The 27,623-nt window shown below is 42.2% G+C and overlaps 1 protein-coding gene across 2 annotated transcripts in view; it reads left to right on the forward strand.

The window, feature by feature from the left end:
• The window catches only part of DNAH9 (dynein axonemal heavy chain 9), a 336,893-nt gene that overhangs the window by 236,839 nt on the left and 72,431 nt on the right, over positions 1-27,623 (forward strand). For both annotated transcript variants that reach the window (XM_045824289.1, XM_045824290.1), the window contains exons 50-53: positions 14,096-14,521; positions 20,573-20,692; positions 23,047-23,235; positions 25,702-25,937. In XM_045824289.1, the coding sequence (XP_045680245.1) occupies positions 14,096-14,521; positions 20,573-20,692; positions 23,047-23,235; positions 25,702-25,937 (971 nt within the window). The remainder of the gene's footprint in view (positions 1-14,095; positions 14,522-20,572; positions 20,693-23,046; positions 23,236-25,701; positions 25,938-27,623) is intronic.

The raw sequence follows: 27,623 nt of genomic DNA on the forward strand, positions 1-27,623 counted from the left end.
ACCCACAGATGGCTTCATATCCTGGTGTTCCAAAGAGACAAGGGAAAAGTTGGGAGGTCTTTGAGGAGAATCCATCTGTCACTAGCTTATTCATTAAGCAAACATTTATTTAAATGGACTATATGTTAGGCTCCACAAGCTACCAATGAAATCCCAGAGACGTGAGTTTTAGAACCAATCAGGACAGGAGGAACCAACTGGTCCAGGTCCCAGAGACAAGAACTGATTTGCCTGGAGTCACAAACATCAATATTAGATCCAGACCTTTGAATCCAAGCCCAGAGATCTCCCAGCCATTTTACCCAATATGTGCTATAGGATATACAAGACTTCCAAGGCCTTATGAAAATGTTTAAGGCATGAGAGTAAAATAAGGTGCCTTCTCCACGATATTCAAGAAAGTCTACAAAATCAAAATTAGCAAGTATTCCCTTGTCAACAACATATAACTAGGTGTCAACTAACTTTAACTCACATGCATAGCCATTTGGTAGAACACTCATGACTCTTGAGATGTATTCATAAGGCAGTTTTATTTTGGATCCCTTGAAATGTGTTGCATGTGTTGGGGGAACATGTGGTTAGCTAGTTCCTTTTATCATTTTTCACAATTAAGCTTCTTTCCCCCTTGGGTAACCATGTCAGAGGGGCAAAGGGAGCCAAGAAAAAAGGGGCAGACAGGCTCATGTCATCAGGAGTTGGCATCAGAGAGGGACATTCTCGATTGGGATATCTTTCTCCTGCAGGTTGCTTCCTCCTCCTTCTCCTGAGAGTCTAGCATTTCACTTGATCCTTCACATGACTGCAAGCTCGAAGTCTAAGACAGCTCTGCCAGGTGTGCCATGCACACACCTTGCCTTGGTCCATAGGAGACAGCTGTGCCTTCCTCCTCTAACCACACTCTAAGGGCACTGGCCCCCCATGCAGCTTACTATCTCCAATCCACTGTCCAGAGTCAAGCCAACTATTTGCACACCCTAGATTTCTGGGGAGTCCATTAGATGCCAGGCCACTGTGTTGCTCAGACTATGGGGGAAACACTTAAGCTTTCCAAGTGGTCTTCTGAAAGCACCCCCCTCTATCCTTGAGGTGAAAGGAAGGGGCAGATGCCCCACATCTTCCCTTAAAGGCAGATTGAGTGAGACTCACCAACAATTCTCACTAAAAAAGTCCCTTATTCTTAAAATTCCTGACTCTGTTGTACCCTCAGTGTGAGTGAAGGGTTAAAGAGTCAAAATACTAGTTCTCTGTAACCTTCTTTGATTAGCTCTGCACAGCCTGCCCTCACTTTGGAAGGTAGTTTCTGTTGCCTCAGCAAATAGGGGTCTCAGCAAATCTGAGACTAAACATGGTACATTATAAAATCCTGTTGAGTATAGTTAATATATAAACTGTACTTAATTTGAGATATGAGTGCATTTTAGTATTTTTATGTGGGGTGGGACTCTCTAAAAGTAAGGGTATGTAGGGGCCCATAAAGGCCTTAAGTTGGCCTCTACCCTACTTTAACAGAAAACACAGGATTTCTCCACCAGGAACTTCTGGGTATCATTGGGTATACCAGGAAATGGAGTAGTAGGCCAGTTATGCTACCACTTCTCAGCTGGAAACTTTCAATACAGCCAGGCCAGGCTTCTCCTTGACCCCCAACTGTGGCACTCATATTAGGCTCTAGGCGTTTGAGGAGGCTCTAGCACCCTTCCTATCCCTGGCACTTAGGATTCCCTCTTCTTTCATCTCATTCTGAATCTGACTCATAGTTCAAAATCAAACACATTCTGGATTTAGAGCACAAAAGATGGACCACTTCATTGATGCACCCTCATGTAGTGTCCGCCAGTCAGAGCATAAGCCCTTTTGACACTGGGGTTATATGTTCTAACATAAACTGAGTTTAAATACTGGCTGAACTATTTGCTCTGAATGGCCCTGGGAATGACTCCATCTTCTCTGAGCCTTCATTTCCTCTTCTGTAAAGCAGAGGTGATAGTAATATAGTTCCCAATGGGTGTTATGAGGATTAACTGAGATAACATGTGAAGAGTAGCTGAGAGACAGCAGCCACTCAGTAAATATTTGTTGTGGATGATGTCATAACCAGCATTAACTGCTGTTTCCACAAAACTGGAAACAAAAGGAATGCCCATAAACACTTTTGGTTAATTTTTTGGCTGGTTAGTTAGTTGACTGATTATTGGTAGAATTAAACATGAGAGTCTACTATGTGCCAGGCCATGTGATGGGTACTGTCTTCTAATCAGCTGTGTAACCTGGCGCAAGTCACTGAAGTCGTTCATTTCTCAGTTTCTTCTCTTTACCACATAGAAAGGGGAAAATAGGAATTAATGGGCTCTTATCTCACATTCCCATCCAATCTATTAGCAAATTCTACCAATTCTACCTCCAAAATATACCCAGAATTCAAACGATCTATCCTACTGCTACCAGTCTGGTCCATGCCACCATCACCTCTCCCCTGGACTGAGGCAGTGGCCTCTCAGTTGGCCTCCCTGATACACCTCTACTACAGTGATGGCTTTGCCCACCGCAGCAGTCTGTGTAATCTTTAAAAGACAACAATTTGACCATGTCATCCCTATGTTCAGAATCTTCCACTGGCTTTCCATTATATTCAGAATGAAGTCCAAGGTCATCACCATGGCCCTCTAGGGCCCTATGTGATTTTGCCTGGTCCACCACTTTGACTTCATCAGTTCCTATGCTTCCTCTTATCACTGGACTCCACCCACACTGACCTTGGGCTGGGTCTCAAACACTCCCAGCATACCTGCACCTCAGGGCCTTTGTAAGAGAATCTGACTCTATGGAATACTCTTCTCCTAAGTATCCCCTTGGGTCCCTCCTCTTCTTCTTTCTGGTATTTGCCTAAGAGTTACCTTGTCTGAAACAAGTAATAAAGGTATTTATTAATTTCAGAAAAAAATTTAAGACATACAAGAAGAAAATATAACCCAAGGTAGACAATATTAATCATTATAATCATGTACATACTGAATGTTACTTTAACTAAAAAAATGTATGTAAACATAAGGGGGAGAGGACCATCAGCAGGGAAAGAAATGCAGTAAAAATAGCTAAATATTCACCCTCCACCATAGGAACTCACTTGATACCATCTAAAATAGAAAAATCATACAACATAAGCATGTCCTTTGTGGACAAGAGGTGAAATGTGGAAGTAATGATGGAAGGGAGTTCTAAGTAGTGACTTTGGGAGAGCTAGAGTTGAAGTACAGTGGGCATGTGTCCTGTTTGAAACCTGTAGCTGCATTAGAGTTTGTAAACCCAGTGTATGTATTACATTAACAATAATAAAACTGTTTAATAGTCAATGGCTAGAAAGCCAAAGGAGAGCACAGCTACCTACCTAGCCAGGTAGAACTAGGGAAGAGAAAGCCCTTCCTGGACTACAGGGTGATCATTTTATTTGACAAGAAGTAAGAGAAGGAAGTAGAAAAGACCATGCAGAGAGGAGTCATGTTGCAAAGACATGGGCACATGAAAGGGTGTGGTGTGTCTGAGCCAGGGAAATGCAATGGGCGCCTCAGAGGCTAATGTGGAGATGAGTCTCCACAGGTGGGTTGGGAAAGATCACTAACTGCCCCACATATCACTGAGAAGCTCAACTGTGGGCCAGAGTTTACAATCCACAGGTTGCAGCCTATGTTTTAAATTGAGATATAATTGACATATATTATAATATTAGTTTCAGCTGTACAACATAATTCAATATTTGTATAAATTACAAAATAATCACTGTGGTAAGGCTAGCTAACCCATCTACCACACAGTTACAGTTTTTTTTTTCTTGCAATAGGAAGTTTTAAGATCTGCTTTCTTAGCAACTTTCAAAATACAACATAGCATTGTTAACTGTAGTCATGCTACAAATTACATCCCCAGGACTTATATTATAACTGCAAGTTTGTACCTTCTGACCCCTTCACTCATTTTGCCCACAAATCGCTCATTTTACCCCACCCCCTCCCAATGAAGCAGACTGGACCTATGGTACCACAAGTAATAAGGGGAGTGTTACTTCATGAACCCAAGGACCCCTGGGTGCCCTCAAACCCTCTGCATTCACAGGACTCTGGTAGTTAAGAACCACTTCCCTGTCCTGGCTGGTGTGGCTCAGTGGATTCAGTGCCATTCTGTGAACCAAAGGGTCACAGGCTCAATTCCCTGTCAGGGCACATGCCTGGGTTGAGGGCCAGTCCCCCAGTAGGGGGTGTGTGAGAGGCAACCACACATTAATGTTTCTCTCTTTCTTTTTCTCCCTCCCTTCCCCCTCTCTAAAAATAAATAAATAAAATATTTTTTAAAAAAAAGAACCACTTCCCTGTTTTCTCTTCATTTTCAAAGTTAACAATGAATCTTTAGTTTATACCAAAAAAATCTGTAAATCAGAGCTTGGAAGTAAGTCCTGCACATTTTACGTTTCTGGCTCTGGCAGTTTCATTTCACTTTTACAGCTAAACTGAAATAAAGCCAATAAAACTTTTCCTGCCTTGTTGAGGAATGGTTTTGCCTGCAATTTCATGGTCCTTTTTTTTTCCCTACAAAGTTAGTAGGAATTTTCTACTTATTTCCTTTGTACTTTTTACAGTGAACTTATTTTTTTATTATATAAATAACATATAATGACATTTACATTGTTAAAAAATAATTCAAATAATATAAAATATTAGGGTAAAATATAAAGTTACCCTCCTTCTCTCTCCAGTTCGTTTTCTCCAAAGAGAGGACTCCAGCTCTGCATACTTATACCTGTACAAATGCACATATATATATATAGTGTATCATATTTTAAGTATAAATGTACATGGTAAGACAAAAGTAAGTTTACCGTTGTTTGTATGGAAAAATACAATAATTAATCAATAATAATATAAGAACAAACTCCATTTCACATATTCACAGCTGTAAACCTACTCTGCCCTACCCTGCATAATGCCACCTGACTTTTCCCCATGAAACAAGACTACTTCATGCCAGTACATACATTGAAACATTATTTAATGCTTCACAGTGCTCTGTGCTGTAATTGTACTCTGTTATTTAGCTATTGTTGAGTGTTTAATTAGTTTCTTTATCTCTCCAGTACAAATATCCTGGTGCGTACATCTTCACTGCATACATACATATACTTCTCTAGGCTAAAAAGAAGTTCACTTGTTTGACAAAACAACATGGCAGGCTGAATAAAGCCTCCTCCTCCCATGAATATATTCACACCCTGACCTCTGGAAACTGAGAACTTTAACTCATATGGCAAAAGTGACTCTGTAGGTGTGATGACATTAAGGATCTTGAGATGAGGAGATTGTCCTGGATTATCCAGGTGGACCCCACTGTATCAGGAGGGGCTTTGGAAGAGAAAGACAGTGTCAGAGGGAGAAGGTAACTCACTGACTGAAGCAGAGGGGCTGGGGGGTGGGGGGGGGCTTATCTTGCTGATCTTACGTATTTACAGCCACTTTGTTCTCAATAAGAGCAAAAGAATTTTCATTTAAAAATTATAAATTGTTTTATTTTAATAAGATTGAGCATCCTTTCAAATATTTGGATTTCTTCTTTTGTCTGTATTTGGATTTGTTCTTTGTCCATTTTCTTATAAGATAGTTTACTTTTTCTTATTGATTTACCTTTTTTTATTACAAATTCTTACTGTTAATCCCCTGGTGTATATGTTATAAATATATTCTCCTATTATTTGACTTTTTACTTAATATCTACAAGTCATATAAAAAGCAGATTTTATAATCAAATAATTTTGAAAATTCTAGGATTACAGAATTGAACAGATTTCTTTCCTATAGGACTTCTTAAGGCTTTTCTTATGTGATAAGCTTGGTACTAAAAGTTATACAGAAAATAAAACCTCAAGTTAATCTATTTATGAATAGTGATGTAAGACATCTATATAAAATGCCAGTAAATCAAATTACCATGCTACCAACTGATAAGTTTTCTGCATATAAGATGTTTCCTATAGTAACAATATGCCACCAACTACTAAGTTTTCTATATTTGAGAATAGTCATATAACCATACCCAAGCATGGACCAAACAAAAAATCTTGACCTCCATTTTGAGAGATGTCAAAATGATACCTAAGAGAAGTTAACATCCATTCTTTATTAAACTCTTAGGAAAGTAGGATTAAATGGGTATTTGGGTCTTTCGCTCAAGATGGTAACCAATCCTGACGCTAGAGCGTAGCATCCCATCCAATGGGGAGGCACTCCCCCTAACAACAGCACAGGCATGATTGCTGCTGCCCTAAAAGAGCATCCTGGGGTTTCCTGCCTGTGCAATGATCAATGAAAAGCAGCTCTCTCTCCATGTTACAAAACACCAGACAAATATATCATTATTCATAGATGCTATAAAAATATAAAAATACAATAAGACAACTAAAAGGGAAGTGCTAAGTGCCCATCAGAAAGTAATTTACAAAACTGAATAGCTTTCTCAATATCAGCAGTACCCAGTTAGAAATATATTTGCAAAATAGCAACCAAAACACAAGGTACAAATAAGCATGGATAAATTTGTTGAAACTATATAAAGCAAAGTTTATATCTTTGTTGAAAGATATAAAATGAAAGAGGAATAGAAAATTATATATATAGGGTCTGACACAAATAATGCCTCTTTTTAATTACAAAATCATAAGCATGTAATTCTGTAATATAACAATATCACACTCAAGCATACCATATGACATTTTAGGTGAAATGTTCAAATTAAAACTATAAATTATTGCACCCATATTTTTACCCTACCAACCACACTCAAGCAGGCCTTACTTCTGCTGGACCCTTTATGTACCAAGTTTGTATATAGGAATATTCAATATTATGAGGATGTCACTATTCCTCAAATGATTTAAAAGTTAATTATAAATCTAATTTAACTCCAATTTGGTTTTATTTATTGTTTCTAATGTCATTAAAAATTTGTGTCACTTAGCCAGCTATTAAAGATTTAACATAAATATCCAAAAATAGACTTCCAGCCAAGATGGAGGTGTAGGTAGACACACTGTGCCTCCTTGCACAACCAAAATAAGGACAACAAAAATTTAGAAACAAAAAAACAACTAGTACTGACAGAAAATTGAACTGTATGGAAGTCCAATAAACAAGGAGTTAAAGTAAACACATTCACCCAAACCAGTAAGAGGGGCAGAATCGGGCAGCTGGGAGGAGAGGGGTTGTAGCAAAGTGGTGGCTGGCGGACTCTGGGCACAAAAGGTGGCAGCTGATGGACCCAGGCGCCCTAAGCGACAGTGGGCGGACCCAGTGAGGTGGTGGATTGTGGCAGGGCACGGCACACAAGGTGGCTGGCAGACTGGGCAGGCCCACATTTATGCAGATAAACCAGGCAAAACTGGGGAGCGAGACAGACTGCACAACCCAGGGTCCCAGTGCCAGGAAATAAGGCCTCAAAACACCAATTGAAAACACCTGTGGGATTGAGGCGCCAAGAGAAACTCCCAGCCTCACAGGAGAGTTCGTTGGAGAGACCCACAGAGTCCTAGAACCTACACAAACACACCCACATGGGATTCAGCACCAGAAAGGCCTAGTTTGCTTGGGGGATGTGGGGGAATTGACTAAAATCTGGCAGAGAGTGGAGCATGTGCCATTATCCCCTCTCGGACCCCTGCCCCACATACAGCGTCACAACCCAGAAACTGGGTTGCCCCATCCTGGCAAACACCTAAGACTCTGCCCATCGCTATGTAACAGGTGCATCAAGACAAAAAAAAAAAATGGCCCAAATGAAAGAACAGATCAAAGCTCCAGAAAAAACACAACTAAGTGACAATAAGATAGGCAACTTATCAGATGCACAGTTCAAAACACTGGTGATCAGGATGCTCACAGAATTGATTGAATTTGGTCACAAATTATATGAAAAAATGAAGGCTACGCTAAATGAAATGAAGAAAAATGCACAGGGAACCAATAGTGATGGGAAGGAAACTGGGACTCAAATCAATGGAGTGGACCAGAGGAAGAAACAACCAATCAGAAAAGAATAAAGAAACAAAAATTCAAAAAAAAAAATGAGAGGCTTAGGAACCTCCAGGACATCTTTCCAGTTTCCAACATTCCAATATCTGAATTATAGGGGTACCAGAAGGAGAAGAGGAAGAGCAACAAGTGGAAAACTTATTTGAACACTCAAATAAAGGAGAACTTCCCCAATCTGGCGAAGGAAATAGACTTCCAGGAAGTCCAGGAAGCTCAGACAGTCCCAAAGGAGTTGGACCCAAGGAGGAACACACCAAAGCACATCATAATTACATTAGCCAAGATTAAAATGAAGGAGAGAATCCTAGAAGCAGCAAGAGATAAGGAGGCAGTTCCCTGCAAAGGAGTTCCCATCAGACTGTCAGCTGATTTCTCAAAAGAAACCTTGCAGGCAAGAAGGGTCTGGAAAGAAGTATTCCAAGTCATGAAAGGCAAGGACCTACATCCAAGATTGCTCCATCCAGCAAAGCTTTCATTTAGAATGGAAGAGCAGATAAAGTACTTCTCAGATAAGGTCAAGTTAAGGGAGTTCATCATCACCAGGCCCTTATTATATGAAATGTTAAGGGGACTTATCTACAAAAAAGAAGATAAAAAACATGTACAGTAAAATGACAGCAAACTCACAACTATTAACAGCCACACCTGAAACAAAAAGAAACTAAACAAACAATTAGAACAGAAACAGAACCACAGAAATAGAGATCACATGGAGGATTAGCAACAGGGAAGTGGGAGGAGGAGAGGGGGGAAAAGGTACAGAGAATAAGTAGCATAGATGGTAGGTAGAAAATAGACAGGCAGAGGGCAAGAATAGTATGGGAAATGTAGAAGGTAATGGACATGAACTAAAGGGCAGGAATGTAGGTGGGAGGAGGTGTGCAGGGTGGAGGGGAGTGAAGGGGGGGAAATGGGACAATTGTAATAGCATAATCAATAAAATATATTTTAGAAAGTGCCCCAAAATATGGAGTTGGCTAAATAAAGTATGGCTGACCTAAATGAGAGAAAACATTTAAAATCTTGTTTTACAAAAATAATATTAAAAAGTCTAAGATATAATTTTCAGTGAAAATCAGATTTAAAAATATTACAGAGATTAATATGTATGTATGTATATATATGTATATAGAATAAGCCAGATACATGTTTGATCATATATATATTTATATTTGTATATATTCATTCATTACTTTGTTTGACACACATACTGTTTTTTTCTACACATACGTACTTATGAAACAGTTCACTTTGTAAATTAGGCACAGTAAGAGATTTATAACAATAACTAATAAGAAACTAGAACAGTTACAACAATACACTGTAATAAAAATTATGTGAATGTAGGCTTTCTCAAAATATCTTATAGTACTCACCTCTCTTCTTATGATAACGTAAGATGATTAAATGCCTTAAGTTGAGACTCACCTTTTCACTTAAAACAAGCACTTCATGGCTTTTCTCTGGCACATCCTAATGGCCAGCGTCACTGGTCTTGCAGTTCAGAGCCTTCATAAGTAAAATGAGGGTGACTGGAACACAAGCACACCGCACTTATGTGTGTGACACCCCAATAGCCAATCTGATAACCGAGAGGGCTAAGGGACTACTGGTTGTTAGTTTCTATAACATGGAGACACTAGACAGAGGATGATTCTCGTTCCTCGAGAATGGGGTGGGTGGCACCAGCTTTCATCATGCTACTCAGAACCATGTACAACTTACAAGCTATGAATTGTTTACTTCGGGGATTTTTCACTAATATTTCAGACAGCTGTTGACTTTGTGTAACTGAAAGCAAAACCACAGATAAGGGGCGACTTCTGTACTCGTTCCTTTGGCCCCAGTCAGTCCTCCACCGAAGATTGCAGCTCCTGTCAGCTTGCCTCTCCAAAGGGCTCGCTCTTGCTCTCTCTGTCTCCCTCTCCCTCTCTCTCTGTCCACACCCCCCTACCCCAGGTTCTGCTAGCCATGACCTCCCCTGTGCCCTCAGGTCCAGGGATGGAAATGGAGCCACTCCAGCTCCACCCAGCCCAAACCTAATTACTAGCCCAGGGTAACCACTCTTAGGTTTCTTCAGTCTACACTTTTATAAACAGTCCCTTTAGTTAGCTCTCCTCAAATTAGCCAATGTGTTGAATCATCTTTTTGCCTGCAGTCACCTTGATTAAAACAGTAGTCAAAAAGGAAAAAACAGCCCAGTAGAAATGCAAAGGTACAATACCAAATAATTCACAAAACAGGAAATTCAAAGTTTAAAAACATGAAAAGAAGTTTAGCATTACTAGTAAATGTATATATATGCACATATATGCACATATATGAATTAAACCAATATTATGATACTATTTTCAACTTATCAAATTGATTTAAAAGTTAAATAATGTTACAAGAGGTTGAAGAGGACGGGAGGGTATACAGATTTCCTCAAACACTGATGAATGAAGTTGGAATATCTGGGAAATAATATAATAATATATACAAAGAACACTAAATATGTTCCCACCCTTGAACCCAGCAAATCCACTTCTAGTAATAGTATCCTAAAGAACTAACCTAAGATTTTCATAAAGATTTATATAGAAGAATGCCCAGTGAAGCATTATCCATGTGGTAAATTTATGGAAATAACCTAGGTTTCCAGTAATTGAGTATGTTCTATATATCATATTTTGCCTTGTATAATATGCACTTTTTGCCCAAATTTTTTAGGGAAAAATAAGGTTGCACATCATACATGGGAATCAGCACTAAAGCATGGTTGTGCATTATACTTGGCAAAATAGACATTGTGGTCCATCCATCTGATGGGATACCAACTTTAAAAATTCTGTTGGAGAAGAATAACTAATGACTTCCTCTTATATCTCTTTTTTAAATGAGCAATAGGTTTTGCCTGTACTATCTCCAAAACGTATCCCAAATCCAGCCACTTCTTACAATGTCCACTTCAAAAACTGTGGCCCAAGCAGCCTGAGTCTCTAGCCTGGACGGCTGACTACACAGCCTCTGTGACTCATCCCCCTCACCCCCTCCTGCCCTCCACAGAGAGCCTGCACTGCCACAGCCCCTCAAAGCAAACATGGACCATCTCACTCCCTGCCTAAAACCCTCCAATGGCTTCCCATGGAAATTAGAATGAAATCAAACTCCTCCCACTGCCCTGGGTCCACTCACAGTCTGGCCTGACTGTCTCTCCTCTCTCATCTCCAAGAACTTGCTGACTTCCAAGCTTGCACTTGGAGCAGCCCCTTGCTGACCTCTACAGCTGCCACTTTCCCATTATCTACATCCCAACTGAAATGTCAGGTTCTTAAAGTGACCTTCCCAGACCTCCCTTCCTAGCTAAAGTGCCTTCATCACTCCTCAAGAATCCTCTAGGCTGTTAGCCATTTTTTTTCCAAGTCACTTATTAGCATCCAAAATATCAAAGGTTGACCTCTTTGTTGCCTATCACCCCACCTGAATAAGCAAAAGGACTTTGCCATTCTGTGTACCACTGTATCCCCACTTGCTAATGAATGACTGCATGCACATTTATTCACTCAGCAAAGGCTTATTGACTGCCCTCTCTGTGCCATGTACTGTTCTGGGTGTACGTGGTACATCTCTGCTTCTACAAACCTTCAATTTTAACACAGATGAGGGGTGAGAGACAAGCATATTGAGAAGGTAATTTATTCAGCGCATGAGAACATGACAAATGCTGTGGGGAAAAGAACCACGTAGAGCAGAGGAAGGAAGAGAGCTGAGACAGCTGGTGAGCAGGGTGGTAGCTAACTGCAGTACTAAAGAAGGTGATCAGTGTGGGCCTCCTGGAGAAGGAGGAGTCTGAGTAAAAACCTGGAGAACAGCAAATTCATCAGGCATGTGCCTGGGCAGGGCAGTCAGGGCCAAGGCGGCAGCTAGACCAAGAGCCTGAAGGCAGGTGTGGAGTGGAGGGAGAGCAGAGTGCCTGATGTTGCACTGGCAACATCACATCCTCCTTCTCCTGAGAAATGTTTTTGCACCCTTGTGTTCCTGTTGGAAGTGCTATATCCTCTGCTCCATGGTGACTGGCTACAGGGTCCCACCTAACTCAACAAGATCATTTCCCAGGACCTTTGAATTTTGAGCTACATTGAAGAAAATATCTTTTTTCCTTCTGGTTGCAAATTGAAGGGTATGAGCCCGGAGCTGCTGGCACCCATTCACTCCATGTATTGTCCAGCACATATGCTGTGTGCCCATTTCTAGTCTAGGCACTGGGGCTACAGAGACTCACAAGAGAGGGATTCCCATGCTCATGAAGAAGAGGAAATAAGAACTCAACAGGGGGGAAGTGGTAACTCTCTGATTGCCCTGAGTTCTGTGAAGATCACCAAGGTGCTCAGACGGGAAATGACTAGGAAAGGGAAGTTGGCAGTGGGATCTTGATGGATGAGGAGGGTCAGCCATGCATATGGCTTGGGAAGAAGTGTTCCAGGCAGAGGTCCCAAAGTGGGAATGAGCATGGCAATCAGTACACTAGGGGAGGTGACTGTGTCTAGAGCTTAGGGAGAGGTGGAGAATGTGACCCACGTTGAGGTCAAAGAGGCAGGTCACATGCCTCGAAATCTGACAAAACTGGTACGCAAAGAGGACACTCATGCACAGAGAGACGCAGAAACAAGAAAAGATTCAGGGAGCCCCGCAAACATTCAAAACATAGTTCTACTTGGCCTTACAGTCAGCTCCGAGCCCATTCTCTCCAGATACATGAGCAAGGAAATCCCCCTTTGTATTGTACTTCAGCTAGGTTTTCTGTCACTAAAACCAAAAGACTTGAGATTGATTCATATATATATGAATATAAAAAAATGTGGAAGGGATTACATTGAAATATTAACAATGATGTACCAATGATTTTACAGTTTCCTAAATCAATACATTAAACATAGTTAACCTAAAGTATTTTAAAATGGTGGATTTTTTCCTTTCTGGTTGTATCTTATTTCGCCCTCTGTCGCCCAGTGGAAGCCACTACAATCCATGTACCAGCACCCCCCACACCTGTGCTGTCCTTCACTCCTGCCCCTGACAAGTTTCTCATGGCCAAATGTGAAAAATCATTTGCAAAAGCAAACGGAATGTCTTTCTAGGCATTTCCCTGAAGCACTGGGGGGAAAACTCCCCCTCACTTATAGATTTCCAGGTCCAGGAGCATCCCAAGTCCCTGTGGCACAAGGATCTAATCTCTGAATCAAGTTTTACCTCCACTTACAAAATCAGCCCCAAAGGAAGTGCTTTTGAGGTTGTGCTTCTCCCTGATGGTCACAAGCAACCTTAAATCCACTTGATACGTATTGATGTCACAATTTCACTTACTGATTAATGGTGCCCTATTCCCAATTTACAGATGAAAACACTGAGGCCTGGGAAGTTGAAGTGACTTGCTAAGGTCAATACTTTCTGTCATTTCCTTCCCAAGCCAGTGAAATTTAGAGCAAAGGAGAAACCCCCATCTATGCAGAGGCAGCAACTGCACAGGCCAGGCCTAACCTCTCTCTAAATTATCTTGGCAGAAAATACCACTTTGCTATTGGGACAGTTGGTGTAGTTAGAGCAAGCTCCTGGAACAAAGCAGCTTAATCAAAGAAAAAAATAATAATTGGGTTGCAGTGCTATTCTCTTCAATCCAGGATCGAAATTAATTTATAATAGCCTTATCTCTTATTCATGGCAAGCTACATATTTCAGTGTGTTGGCATCCTTATATTTTCCAGTTGAGTGTGAAATAATCATGTCCCCCTAATGGGCAGGCGTCAAGTCAGTTTATATGCTGAAAGAACGCAGCTGAGTCTCTGCTGACCATTCAGAGGAGCCTGAGGCCGCTGGGGACAAGTTTTGGTTTCCTTCTGATGAGTCATGATATTTAAAATTCAGAGGGCTGCTGCAGGCTTCAAAATAGCCCTTTCAGACTGATCACTCCAGGGACTAAATCCGTTAGCAAAGAACAGAGAAGGCCCATTCGTTTTCCTCTAACAAACCTCCTCCTCTTTTCTCAGACCAACCTGACAGAGCTGAAGTCTTTTGGTTCCCCACCTCAGGCTGTGAGCAATGTCAGCGCAGCTGTGATGGCCCTCATGGCCCCTGAGGGAAAGGTGCCCAAGGACCGAAGCTGGAAGGCCGCTAAAGTCGCCATGGCCAGAGTGGATGCCTTCCTGGACTCTCTGATCAACTTCAACAAAGAGAACATTCATGAGAACTGCCTCAAAGCCATCAGGCCATATCTGCAGGATCCCGAGTTCAATCCTGAGTTCGTGGCCACCAAGTCTTACGCAGCTGCGGGCCTCTGTTCTTGGGTCATAAACATTGTGAAGTTCTATGAGGTGTTCTGTGACGTGGAGCCCAAGCGCCAAGCTTTGAGCCGAGCCACCTTGGACCTCACAGCCGCCCAGGAGAAGCTGGCAGCCATTAAAACCAAGATCGCAGTAAGTGAGCAGGGCTCTGTGGCCCTGCCGGGCAGCCTCTGGTGCAAACAGCACTCTCTGCCCTTCCCCAGGGTCTACAGGCAGGGAAAACCAGCTTGTTAGGCAAAGTCTCCTGATTTTTCAGTAGAGGTAACTTTTTAAATTATTTTCTCAAACGCATATAGTCTAAACAAGAAAAATCCATTGGACTATTGGTTTACACTTTGCCCCTGAATTATTTTTCCTTTTCTTCTGAAGAGAGAAAGATGGCAGAGATATGTACAAGCAGGGTGGGGGTGGCACAAAAAACCAAAATTGTCTCCTGGAGAGTGGCCCCTAAGCAGGCTTCCCTCATTAGATGAATATTCTAGGAACCCATCTGTATCAGTGTACCAGCTGGTGGTGTTGTGAGAAGCTGCATTTAACTTCAGTGAATTTTTTTTCAAGACTCTCAACACATTTGATCATTTCATAAGGGATGATTTACAAGCACATTTGCCAACACTGAGCTGAGTGTTCAGCAGTTTTTGACCAAAAATATCCTGCCCACCCTCCCTATTCATCCCATCTTGCCCTGAGCTATTTTTTTGTTTCCCCCAATGAATAAAGTCCTCAAAGGGAAATGTTTTGCCCATGTGGAAGAGGTGAAACAAAAACCGGCAGAAGCACTAAAAGGCATCAAAATCCACAAGTTCAAAAACTGTCTTAAGCAGTGGGAAAAACATCTCGATGGGTGTATTGCATCAAATGGAAAATACTTTGAAGGAAACTGAAGTTTAAACATGTAAGAATAAATACACAATTTTAAAAATATTTTATTTATTTATTTTTAGAGGGAGGGGAAGGGAGAGAGAAAGAGAGGGAAACAATGTGTGGTTGCCTCTCATGTGCCCCCTACTAGGCACCTGGCCTGCAACTCAGGCATGTGCCCTGAATGGGAATTGAACCGGCAACCCTTTGGTTGGCAGGTTGGCACTCAATCCACTGATCCACACCAGCCAGGGCTAAATACACAATTTTTTAATAAATAAATTTTGTAGATTTTTGGGCCCCCACTCATATTTGATTATATCTGCCTCACTCGGGACTGAAGTTAGGGTGATCCTGAATTCACACCTACCTGTGGAGTTAAAATGGATAGTGCCAAAGTGAAAAGTAGAAGCCAGAGTCCTGTATGACCACCTAACAGCTAAAAATCCGTCAACAGATCTCACTACAAATGTCTTTAAAATGCCCACCATTATGGCCCTGCCCTGCCCTCCTGCTCCCCCTCCTCCTGCCTGGGCTCCCTGTGCTCTCACGTGCCCATGACAGCCTGGTAATCAGGCACGACCGTGACCAAGCCCAACCCAAAACATTTCCTGGGTCTTTCATTTCCACAAGTGCATTCCAGGCAAATAAGAGTCTTGCTACAAATTTCTCATGCTGATAAAAAGGGTTTTTACAAATTATGAAAATGAGATTAAAGACAAGCCGCACACTTCATATCATGGGCTTATTGATTATTAGATTAAATTCTATAACCAGAGGCTAGTTCAAAGATCATCACAACTGATATCTCCATAAAGAAAAGGTACCTTTTGACGAACAACTGATTCCCTCAACAGGTTTGCTTTCTAAATCCAGATGTTCATAGGCCAGTTTACTCAAAACAGGTGTCCATTGCCAAAACAATGGCTCTCTTCAAAGAATTCCAGATGCAGAACACTGCAACATCCCCAGGACTGCTTTTGGAGGGAAAATACCTCTCAGTGATTTTCATATTCCTCAGTCTCTCCCAGAACAATGTTATAAGAACTGCATTTTCAAAGATCTCTTTACTTAAGTATTTAAAGGAACATTTGGTGCAAAAGGAATGTTTTCTAAATGTTTATCCCTTTTCAGTAGCCAACATTCACACGATAGGCCTACTCAGCCTGTGAAAGCAATAAGAATATTTTAAAATACTTGGCTACCTCAGGAAGACACTTCCTTTCTGCCAAAATATTTTTTGAAAAAAAAATGTATTTTCACTTTTAACAACCTCCTTTCCATCCTTTGCTTATCCACATGCCTATCAACATCCCAAGAGTTTGAACGCTTCCTGCATTACTAACAGAGGAGATTCGCTGAAATGGTCTCTGATAGGAGCCCCCTCCCCTCCCACGCCCGTGCGCCGCTAAGGCCGCCGCCAGCTGCCTCCACATGCATTCCACCCCAAGCTTTATTTTTAGAATTTTAGAATAATTCCAAGTAAATTTTATGTTCAAGATGCTTACAGTGAAAAAGGTGTATTTTAAAACAAATTGTACAATATAAGTATACATAGAATTATAATACATAAAAATACGAATAGTGGTGGTTATCTCTGGGTGGTAGATTTTAGATGGTGTTTGTTTATCTGTATTTTCTTTTCTCTATAATGAGCACACTGTATATTGTTACAATTTATAAAAGTAATGGTAATAAAAACAAATAAGGCATTTTCATGGAGCTTACAGTCACCATAAGTCAAATATCAAACAGTAGAGAAGGGCTTCTAATGAGACACAACAGTCTTCTGCCCGTTAATTATTTTGTGTGTTTCAACTGATTGTTGATATCACTAGGAGCTTGCTACCTAGAGGCTTACGTGTATTGTTTTTGGCCCACACATAGTGTTTGAAATTATTTAATTCATTGCCAGCATTTACAGCAATAGGAACTTCTTATAGAAATTTGATTTCTGGTTCATCTGGCTTATCAAAATAATAAGATTCCCAAATATCATTACCTGGCTCTGGAGTTAAGCAGTGGCTTCCATTCAAGTAGATAGTTTTGCCATAGGCCCCACATTCCTATTTTTCTCAGGACCAGATTCATCTGACTGGTTTACATGATCTTCCTGGCCTCTGTTCATTGGAATTTCTGACTTCTGTCCATGTTCTGTGCTGGCATCCTTATTTCTTGCTGCATCCTATTCAGGCAGTTAAGTTTCTGCTAGATGAAACTCTAAGATGCTCATCTCCCTGTGTCCCAGTATCATTGTGGCAACCGTTTTGAGTGGATGTAAACTTTATTTCTTGTTCCATCACATAGAGGTAGCTTCCTTGGAGTCCTCAGCTTTAAAGATGAAGTTAGTACTCTTTCCTTCAGCTTCTTCCCTACCTTCCAACTCCCAACATCTATTATCATTACTTATCATCACTATTGCTTTTTAGTCACCAAGATTGAAAATAACTGCACTCCATTTTATAACAAAAATTAAGTGTCCCATGCTCTGTCCCCTGACTGACTTAAAAAGGTAGAAAATCAGTAAATCCCATTCATATTCTGTGAACATGTCTATATTGTTCATATAAGATATAAGTGGTATAACATCATTGTATTGCCTTTCTTATACAACCATTTTTTCCACCCTGGAGTTCCTACTTGCCTTTATCTTTTTTTCTCTTTTTTTAGTTCTTTTCACAAAGCCTCAATGACTTTAAAACTCTCTATCTAATCCAGTCTTCTATTAAGTCACCTTTGCCTCCAAGACTTTTCTCCCTTATCCCCAACTGAGAGCTCCAGTGTCAACACATTTCACTCCTTTCTTGGGTTGGTTCCAATGGCTCCTGGACCCCATGCCTTCTCCTTTCTTTATTTCTTCTCTTGTTTTGCTATGACCCTTAAGTAACTTTCTCAGAAATGTGAAGTAAGAGGTAAATTTTCAGAATAGTTCCAGTCTGGAAATATCTTTATTTTTTAACTTAACTGACCATTTTGCAGTGTATTACATTCTGAGTTGCTAATTTTTTCCTCTTCCACATGGAATGCTTTATCCTCATCTGGTGAGAAATCTGATGAACAGCAAGGGTCCCACTCCCTTATTGATGTACCATGTTTCTCTCTTTCTGGAAGTCTTTCCATTTTTTCTTTATTCTTGGTGTCTTAAACTTTACATTGACATTCTTAGCTACCATCCTTTTTTTATTCATTGGATGTGGCATGTGGAGACTTTTCTTCAGCTCTAAAAAATTATTTTGTATTATTTCTTGGGTAATAGCGCTCCTATTTCCTTTTAAATTTTATTTTATGAAGCACATATTTGTTGAATGTTAGATCTGATGGGTCCTCTACTTTCTTTAACCTTTTTGTTACTATATGTTTTCTTATACTTTCTAGATTTCCTCAAATTCACCTTTTAGCCCTTCCTTTGAATTTACTACTTTTTATATTAATAATAATAATAATAGTTTCCACAACAGTGTTGAGTTTGCTATTCCTTTTACTAGCACTCTTCTTGTTTTATGAAAAAACATTGTGAATCTCTCTGGTAAACTACTTATTAAGAGTTCCATGCTTTGTTATTGTTTTCATGCTTGAAGTTATCTCCATTTCCCAGGTCACAGTTTTTTGTTTGTTTGTTTGTTTAACTTAATCTAGGCTTTCATCAAATACCTTCTTGTTCTTTCTTTTACAAAAGTAGAGATCAAAAGCTGATTATAACTGTGCAGGCAAAGGCAAAGCTGGCTGACTGACAGAATTTGCTTTCAAGATCAGATGAGTTATGCTGGATGCATCCTAAACACCAGAATATGTTGCCTTTTCCCTGCCACTATTGACTGTCCTGCCTGGTGACATCGATCCCTGGTGGCATTGCATGATGAACATGGAAACAGAGATATGGAGTGAGAAATTAATAGGTTTCTAACTAACCCTCCTATTTTCAGTATCCCTTTGAAACAGCCCTGACATTTCCAAGTCCCCAGGTGCACGGGGCTCTGCAGGGCTGATAAGCTTCCTCTTTGGTGAACTGAAGCCATCTCTAGGTTGCTGCTTCCCCTGTCCTGCTCTGGCAGTTTCCAATCCTCTGCCATGTGGTCTTCCATAAATCTACTGGAATTCTTCACCCTCCAATGGCCCTTGATATTTGCTTGGTGTTATGGGCTTATGACTTTTTTCATTACTTCAAAACCATTTTAGAAAAGCAGTCTGGGCTGGTTTGGCTCATTGGAGCATTATCCCATAACCGGAAAGGGCATATACCTGGGTTATGGGTTTGATCCCGGGTATAATCCCCAGTCTGGTCATGTATGGGAGGCAGCCAACTGATGCTTCTCACTAACATTGATGTTTTTTCTCTCTCCCTCCCTCTCTACCTTCCCCTCTCTCTAAAAGCAATGAAAAAATGTCCTTGGGTGAGGCTAAAAAAATTTTTTTAATCATTTAAGAGAAGTCTCAGGAAGAAGAAAAAATAAATGAGCGTGGCCAGTCTGTCATCATTAATTGGATGCCTTGCCACCTGCTTTTCAAACTGCTTGCCTTTTAATTTATTTCTCTTGTAACTTGGTAATGACCAACATGGCAGCCTAAACCGGGCCAGTGAACAGACATAAGACACATTTGGAGGTATATCTGCCATGTGTCCATGTGTCTGTGCATGCTCTTATATCCTCTGGGGGCAACAAAAGCTATGTGCTTCAATTCCAAGTTCTTCATAAATTTAGAAAAAATGGAAACCATGTATTTTTTAAATGCCCCCATAATAGAAGGGAATAGATGAGGTTAACGTAAGGGGAAGACTTAGGTTGTTGACAGCCCCACCCCAAACCAGAGACCTGCCACAGCAGGCACAGTATGTGGCCCCCCAGGCCTCCCTGGGGTCTTTCTGACCACCTGCGGGCCTCCAGCCTTCAGCATGCTGTGGTTCTAAAGCAACACGTAGAACAGCTTGGGGCGGGCTATCGGAACCCATTTTTCCCAAACACCAGGAGAAACAGAACACACACCCCCTCCTCCATGCCCAGCACCCCCTCACCCCTCCTGGTCCCGAGCCCTCAAATGAGGTGCCGGAGCAAAGCTCAGCTCTCTCATTTGGGTAGAGATCCTCTGGACTTCCATTCCAACCTCCTCCCTCTGGGGTCTGACTGAAGTTCTTGCTGGGACTCTGCCTGGCAGCATCCCTAATTTGCCTTTCTTTCCTTCCCTGCCCTCCTGCCTCCCCCGTGTCCCTACAGCTCCCCCTAGGTGACTCTTCCTTAAACATTGCCTACACATGAATCCTAGCTCAGAGGCACTGAGGTGACTGGGGCCAGAATTACTGACAGACCTGTGTTCCTTCCTGAACAGCACCTTAATGACAACCTGGCCAAACTCACCGCCAAGTTTGAGAAAGCCACAGCAGACAAACTCAAATGTCATCAAGAAGCTGAAATAACCGCAAGCACCATCTCCCTTGCAAATCGCCTGGTGAGTGCGAGGCTCTGCAGCCGGAGCTTTAATTATATTAGCAGAGCTTGTCAAGTGCTGCTGAGGTGCAAAATGGATGAGCACAGCTCAGCACTGCTTTGGCTCACGGGAAAATATTAAAATGTGCTGGGATACAGGGACGAATCCTGAGAAATGTGTGAGTGCACACCCTGGTCTGGTCAAAGTTGTCCTACAGAGATGGTTGGGAGGATGAGAAGGCTGATGTATCAGGCAGCCCATGCAGTGTGTGACATGCTTACATATGTGTGTATCGCCCAGAGGCAGCAGAGAAGAACAAAGCTGGCATTTGACAGACAAACTCTGAAGCTCTTACCTGTGTGATATTTGATGATAAAGGTGTGGCCAGGATCGGGAGCTGAGGCAGAAGCAGAAAGAGACTTTTTGGCCTTCAGCATTTCTGAGCATGACCTAATCTGTATGCACATCTCACACATGCACACAAACATAGCTCTGGCCACCCTGAAAAACATTACCTGGAGGGCCAGAGCAGGGTGCTTGTGCTATGAGTGCCTGTTGCTTTCTACCAAAGCACTTCAAAACTTAGAGATTTGACAAAAGAGCATTTCATTAAGTCTAAGGAGTTAGTGGGTCAGGAGTTTGGGCAGGGCTCAGCTAGCAGGTTATGCCTCTCCATGTGGTGCCAGCTGGGGCCACTTGGTGTTCCTGAGCTGGTGGCCAAGCTGGTTTGGAGGGTATAAAATGACTTCCTTCACATGTGTCTTGGTAAGAACAACTTCAAGAGTGGGCTCTGCAGGACCCCTCTACCTCCCCATGCAGTTTCAGGTCTCTCCAATCTGGGTAGTCAAATGTCTCACATGGTTACCCAGGGCTCCAAGAGACAGGAAGTGGAAGGTCCCCATCTGTAAGGCCTGGGGCCAGAAGCCAGCACAGCAGCATGTCCACTGGGTTCTACTGGTCAAAGCAGTCTGGGGTTCAAGGACAGAGCAGAGACACTAGCCCTCGAAGAGAGGACAGTCAAAGAATGCATGGCCTTTCAAAATCCCTTATGACTTATATCTTTCACCATAAATCATTTCACATTTTTCAAAGCAGTGTCCACTGGATGTGATTTCTCTTTAATCTAGAGCATTTACAGAACCTTCCTCACCAATGAGAGGAGGCAGAATCCATACATTTTTATATTTATTACAGCCAGCCTATACACATAACAAAGCCAGGTTTCCTAATTCAGGGAGAAATGAGTCATAAGAATCACTGAACTGAGTGAGCCGTGTGTTAGTGAAGAGAGGCTATACCAGCATGTGTCTGTGCAGTTCTTTGCTGACCCGCTGCTGCAGAGCTTTGAGATGAACTTGTTCCGTTCAGAGACTACTCCTTTGCGAACATGCAAGAAGGGGTCTCGCCCTCCTAGCAAGTCTGTCTTCTCTCTAGTTCCGGCCTTCGTTGCCCAGCTGGAGCATTTTCTGAGCTGGGCCTCGTGGAGGTGGTGTGCTACTCTCCTCCAGGAGAATGGGCTCTAAAGCCACCCTTGCCTCTACCAACTGAGAGCTTCTGCCAAGTTACTTCATCTTTCCCATCTTTATCTGTATAAGTTAAAAATGGCCATGGCAGTGGTTGGGCTGGCAAATCCCTAAGATCATCCCCAGCTCTGGCATTCTCTGATGCCCTCTTTCAAGGAAGAAAAAAGGATAAACTTAATGCAGAAGCTAAGCTTTACCATCCACCTAAGGGTTCTCTAAAGAAAGGATGTCTCTAATCCCCAGAGAAGTTGTGCCCCTAGAGCAAGTAGCCATGCCAAAGTGGGTCGGGCAACGTCAGGACAAGTGCAGTGGTCTTGCTACTTTGTACACACCCATGTTGCAGGACTTCTGGCTCTGTGTCTTAATTACCATGTTTTCCTCCCTGCCCACTGTGAATTATTTATAGTGCATGAAATTAATTTTATTTATTTTCATCTCCTAGCATTTGGAGGGATGGGAGAGGTACATAATTTTCTAATATGTTTTGTGGACCAGGCACTGTACTAAGTGCTTAACATACATGGTCATATTTAATCCTTTCAACTGCCCTTTGAGGTGGGTAGTATTCATCTCAGTACCTATAACAGGCAGAGCCTGGAAGCCTGCTTCCACAGCCTGTCATCTGTCCACAGCCCACACATACATAGCACCAAACAGGCACTCACTGACTGAAATGTTTGCTGCAGCCAACACAGATCCTCAGTGATCAGAGGGACCACACAAGGACATTCTGAGTCTTCTGCTGTTAAACGTGTGCTGTGTGCTTTCTGTGACTGAATCCATGTCTCTTCATAGCCAGCACTGGCTATGTTGAGACAAGTCTCCTTTCCCCTCTGGTCTTTGAAATGGCAGGTGGGAGGACTTGCTTCTGAAAATGTGAGGTGGGCAGAAGCTGTGCAGAACTTCAAGCAACGGGAGAGGAAATTATGTGGAGACATTTTACTTACCACAGCTTTCATTTCATACCTCGGTTTCTTTACAAAGAAATACCGTCAGAGCCTCATGGATGGGACCTGGAGACCATACCTGAGTCAACTGCAAGTATGTACCACAAGGATTTCTCCTGCCCACATCAGCCGTGGGTACCAATGAGTTCATATGCCAATAATAACCCAAAACTCCTCATCCCTTCTTGCACACTTTCTCCCACCATCTCCTGCACATCCTCTAAGGATCTCTGGGATCCAAGAGTGAGACACAGGCACCCATGCTGTTCCACACTGCCCTGCATTATCATCTGCCATCCTGAGGCAGGGTTCCACTAGCAGGTCATTCTGAGCACCACTCTTCTCATGGGCCTCCACAGGAACTCTGGCCCCCTGCCCAGACTCCTGTCTCTTGGCACTCCTCAAAACGATAAACCTGGGCAGTGCCAACCCCCATTGTGTTTCCCTCTAATCTCACTGCTCTTGAGCCAAACATCACAGTAGCAGCTAAGACAAGGTCCCTTTCCCAGACTCTGCACTGCACCTTGTTATCGAGCCCCAAAGCTGCATGGCCTGTAACCATGGCCCCCAGGTCCTGTGTGAGAACAGCTTTCACTATTCCTGTCACATGCACTCAGCTTGTCCTCTTAGTGTAAGTTGATAGACTTTACACCCACCTCCTCCCTCCACACCAACATGATGAAGTGGGAAATGCCAGTTCCTGACTGAGATGGGCCAGGGTGGTGTCTGGAGCCATCAGTCGGAATAATACCCAATATTACCTGACACTTCCACATCACTCAGTCCACAGATCCTCCCTGAGTATTCAGCGTGTCCACCAGGCAGGAGATGCAGAAGACGTTCCAGCAGGCAGCTCACAGTCCAGTGCAGGAGATTAGGTTCATGGCAAGCAGCTGCATCAAGAGTCAGCTCAGACAGTTCTCAACCTGCAGGAAGGATTGTTTGCAGAGCTCATCTGCAGGGGTTTCCTCTGAACATGGAACCCATGCTGGCTAGTGATGATTGGCTTCACAAAGCAGCACATAAAACCTTACTCACCTGGGAATTTGTTGAATAGGGAAATAAACAAATGTAAAGCTACTTATTATTTATCTTGAACACTTGCAGAAAAGGAAACTGTAGAAAGGACAATCATTAATTGAGTGAATCAAGATAGCGGCAGCTTAGCAAGGGTTTTTCTGGTTTTGTTTGGGGTTCTTAGGCACTTTTTCGCCATGGACCCTTTTTAGCAGTCTGGTGAAATCTACGGGTTCCTTGTCACAGTAATAGGTTTTAGAGCATAAAATAGAATGCATAAGGTTACCAAGGGAACAAATTCTATATAAATACATTTCTGATCTCAGGATAAGAACCTCCAGTGGCATGTTTCCCTTTTGAGATTTGCTTGATGGTTCAGCACCAGCCATTCACAAACTTAGCATGTATGATTAAACGGACAGGAGATGGTTTGGAGAGGTCTTCCTGAGGTAACTGAGAAAACAAATTGCAGAGAAGAGAGAGATGGGGCAGTTAAAAGGGCATCTGTGTGAACCTTGAAAACATTATGACACAAAAGATCACATATTGTATGATTCCTTTTAAGTAAAATACCCAGACTAGGTAAGCCCTTAGAGACAAAAAGCAGACTAGCAGTTGCTAAGAGCTGGAAGTGGGAGAGAACAGGAATGACTACTAACGGGTACAGAGTGATGGAAATGTTTCAGAACTAGATAGAGCTTCCTCTGGGGTGATGGAAATGTTTCAGAACTAGATAGAGCTGATGGTTGCACAATGCTGTGAATATTACTTCAATTTTTTAAAAGTATATGTTCTCAGTGGAACCTATTACTTGTACAGAATTAAACAAGCTAAGAGAGGTCAGCAGAGACCAGAGAGGAGGACCTGGTGCACACACGGGCTGTTGAGGGAAACGGGCTGTGCAGAGCATGTGCAGGCCTGGAGGCTTGCTCCCAGTTTCCAGGGTGTGCCAGTGAGGAGTTTGCAGGGAAGTCATACAGTCAGCCCGGGTGTGGGGTGTTCTGGGTAGGGAGAAGGGAAACACCTCCATCTCTTTGCAAGCCGGCCTCTGTCAGAAAGTGGTGAAGGGGCTGAGAGGAGAGAGTGTTTGGTACAGGCTGGCACTGACAGGAGAGAGCCCAGTAGGTGTGGGCACATGCACAGAAATGCAGAAATGTAGTGGAGGGGTGACCCTGTTAACACGGGGGAGGGCGTAGAGGAGACTGTTGATAAGATATGAATAATCTATGGTAGAAATCTGACTTCGATGAATATACTGAAGAGCAAAGGGTCACACAGGCGGAATTCCTGCTGTTGTCCATCAGTCAAGAGAAAAAAATACTACCAGGAGTTTTTTTAAAACTTGCTTCACAAAATAATTAATTAACTAGTTAGTTAAAGACCTGCTTCCAGAAATAATTACACATCCAGGAAAGCACTCTTGGGTGGGATTCTGATATTGTTTCTCAAAGAGCTTGTCATTTGAGAAACTACCGTGCATCCCACCACCAGCTGAGAAAGCACGCTTCCATTCTGAATGTGTGTGGCATTTCCTCATCATCAGGTTCCCATCCCAGTCACCCCCTCCCTGGACACCCTAAGGATGCTGATGGACGATGCAGACCTAGCTGCCTGGCAGAATGAGGGCCTCCCAGCAGACCGCATGTCCGCAGAGAATGCAGCCATCCTCACCAACTGTGAACGCTGGCCGCTCATGGTTGACCCTCAGTTACAAGGCATCAAATGGGTCAAGAACAAATATGGTGAAGACCTTCGGGTCACCCAGATTGGTCAGAAGGGGTAAGTAGCCTTGCACAAAAGGTCCCACCTTTGCCATTTCTGCAGAGAAAAGCACATCTTAAGCCCTGGTAGATTATTTCTACTCTCCTGGTCCCTCCATGAGACCTCTCATGCTCCTCCTACCATTTCAGGAAACATCTCAGTGCAAGATGCTTAGGGACTGAGTCTCTGATTTTCTTTCTCATTAGAAACCATGTGTGTCAGCCTCTCAGCCCATTCAGGAGCCCTTGCTCCCCCATCCATGGCATTTATCCTCCCACCTCCCTGTGAACACTTTCTGACTCCCCAAACACCACATTTCATCACCAGGCTCTGTTTTACAAAGTCTCCCTCACATTGAGCCCAAACCTGCTTACCCTAGGCCTCTCCTACCCACCGTTCTTACTTCTGCCCCTGAGCCACATTGAATAAACCTAAACTTTTTTCCCCCAAGAAACAATTGAATGTTTGCAGTTGGATGCATAGTGGCCACGTTAGTTATGAAAACATCAGAGCCCTTTGTACCTGCAATACCGCTTTGAACATATAAGATTGGAGAGTTACTACACAAAAGGGTGTGAGTACTGAAGAGAATGTCCATCCAGTTCTCCCCACACTTCACAGACCTGAGCATCCCTCACTCCATTGCTTTGTTAACCCTGTTATAGCTTAGTCCTGTAGTCTCAGTATTCAACTCCTATTCTGTGCATTAGGATACATGAGAAAGATAGGATGGGGTAATGAGGGAGAGCGACCAAGCATCTACTAGGTAGTACAAGTTTTCCTTCACATGCCTTTTTAATCCACACAGTATATAAAGTTAGTGTTATTGGTACCATTTCACATTTGAGGAAATTGAAGTAATTGCCCCAAGAGTATACAATTTTAAAAGTGATGGATATTTATACATCCAGGGTCATAACAGGATTATTTACAAGAGCCAAAAGGTGGAAGCAATCCATGTGTCCATCAACAGATAAATGGATAAACAAAGTGTAATTATATGCATCCAATGGAATATCGTCCAGCCTTGAAAAGGGAGGAAATTCTAACCCATGCTACAACATGGATGAATCTCGAAGACATCATGTTAAGTGAAATAAGCCAGTCACAAAAGGACAAATACTGCATAATTCCACATATATTTAGAGTGATCTGATCCATAGAGACAGAATCTGTCCCCCAGAGGATGGGGGAGATGAGGATTGTCATTTAAAGGGGTGCAGGGGTTCAGTTTTGCAAAAAGAAGAGTTTAAAGAAGAATGATAGTGATGGGAACAATAATGTGAATGGACTTAATGCCACTGGAATTCACACTTGAAAATGGTTAAGATGGTAGATTTATATATATTTTACCACAATTAAAAATTAATTTAGTAATTTTTTTCTAAAAATGGATGGAGGCAGTATTTGAACCAAGGTGATCCTCACTTAGAAATCCAAGGTTTATGCATTCAAACCCACAGCCACCAAAGGGAGGTTTGCTGCCCTGGTCACATGTCCCAAACATGTCTGTCCGGAGGTCCAGCTCACCCACAGTGGTTTAATCAAACATGCAATGTAACAAAGATAGCTAAACAAAGCAAATATTGAATACCAGAATGGATCCTTTCTTACAGAGCACACTTTGTTGAGAAATGACAAGATGCATTTAATTAAAGTATGCTCTCCTATCTAACCAACAACTGCATTTTAAGAAAAAGTGTT

This window comes from Phyllostomus hastatus, unplaced genomic scaffold (assembly GCF_019186645.2).
Source record: "Phyllostomus hastatus isolate PE091 unplaced genomic scaffold, TTU_PhHast_1.1 phas_scaffold_55, whole genome shotgun sequence".
NCBI classification, from domain to species: domain Eukaryota; kingdom Metazoa; phylum Chordata; class Mammalia; order Chiroptera; family Phyllostomidae; genus Phyllostomus; species Phyllostomus hastatus.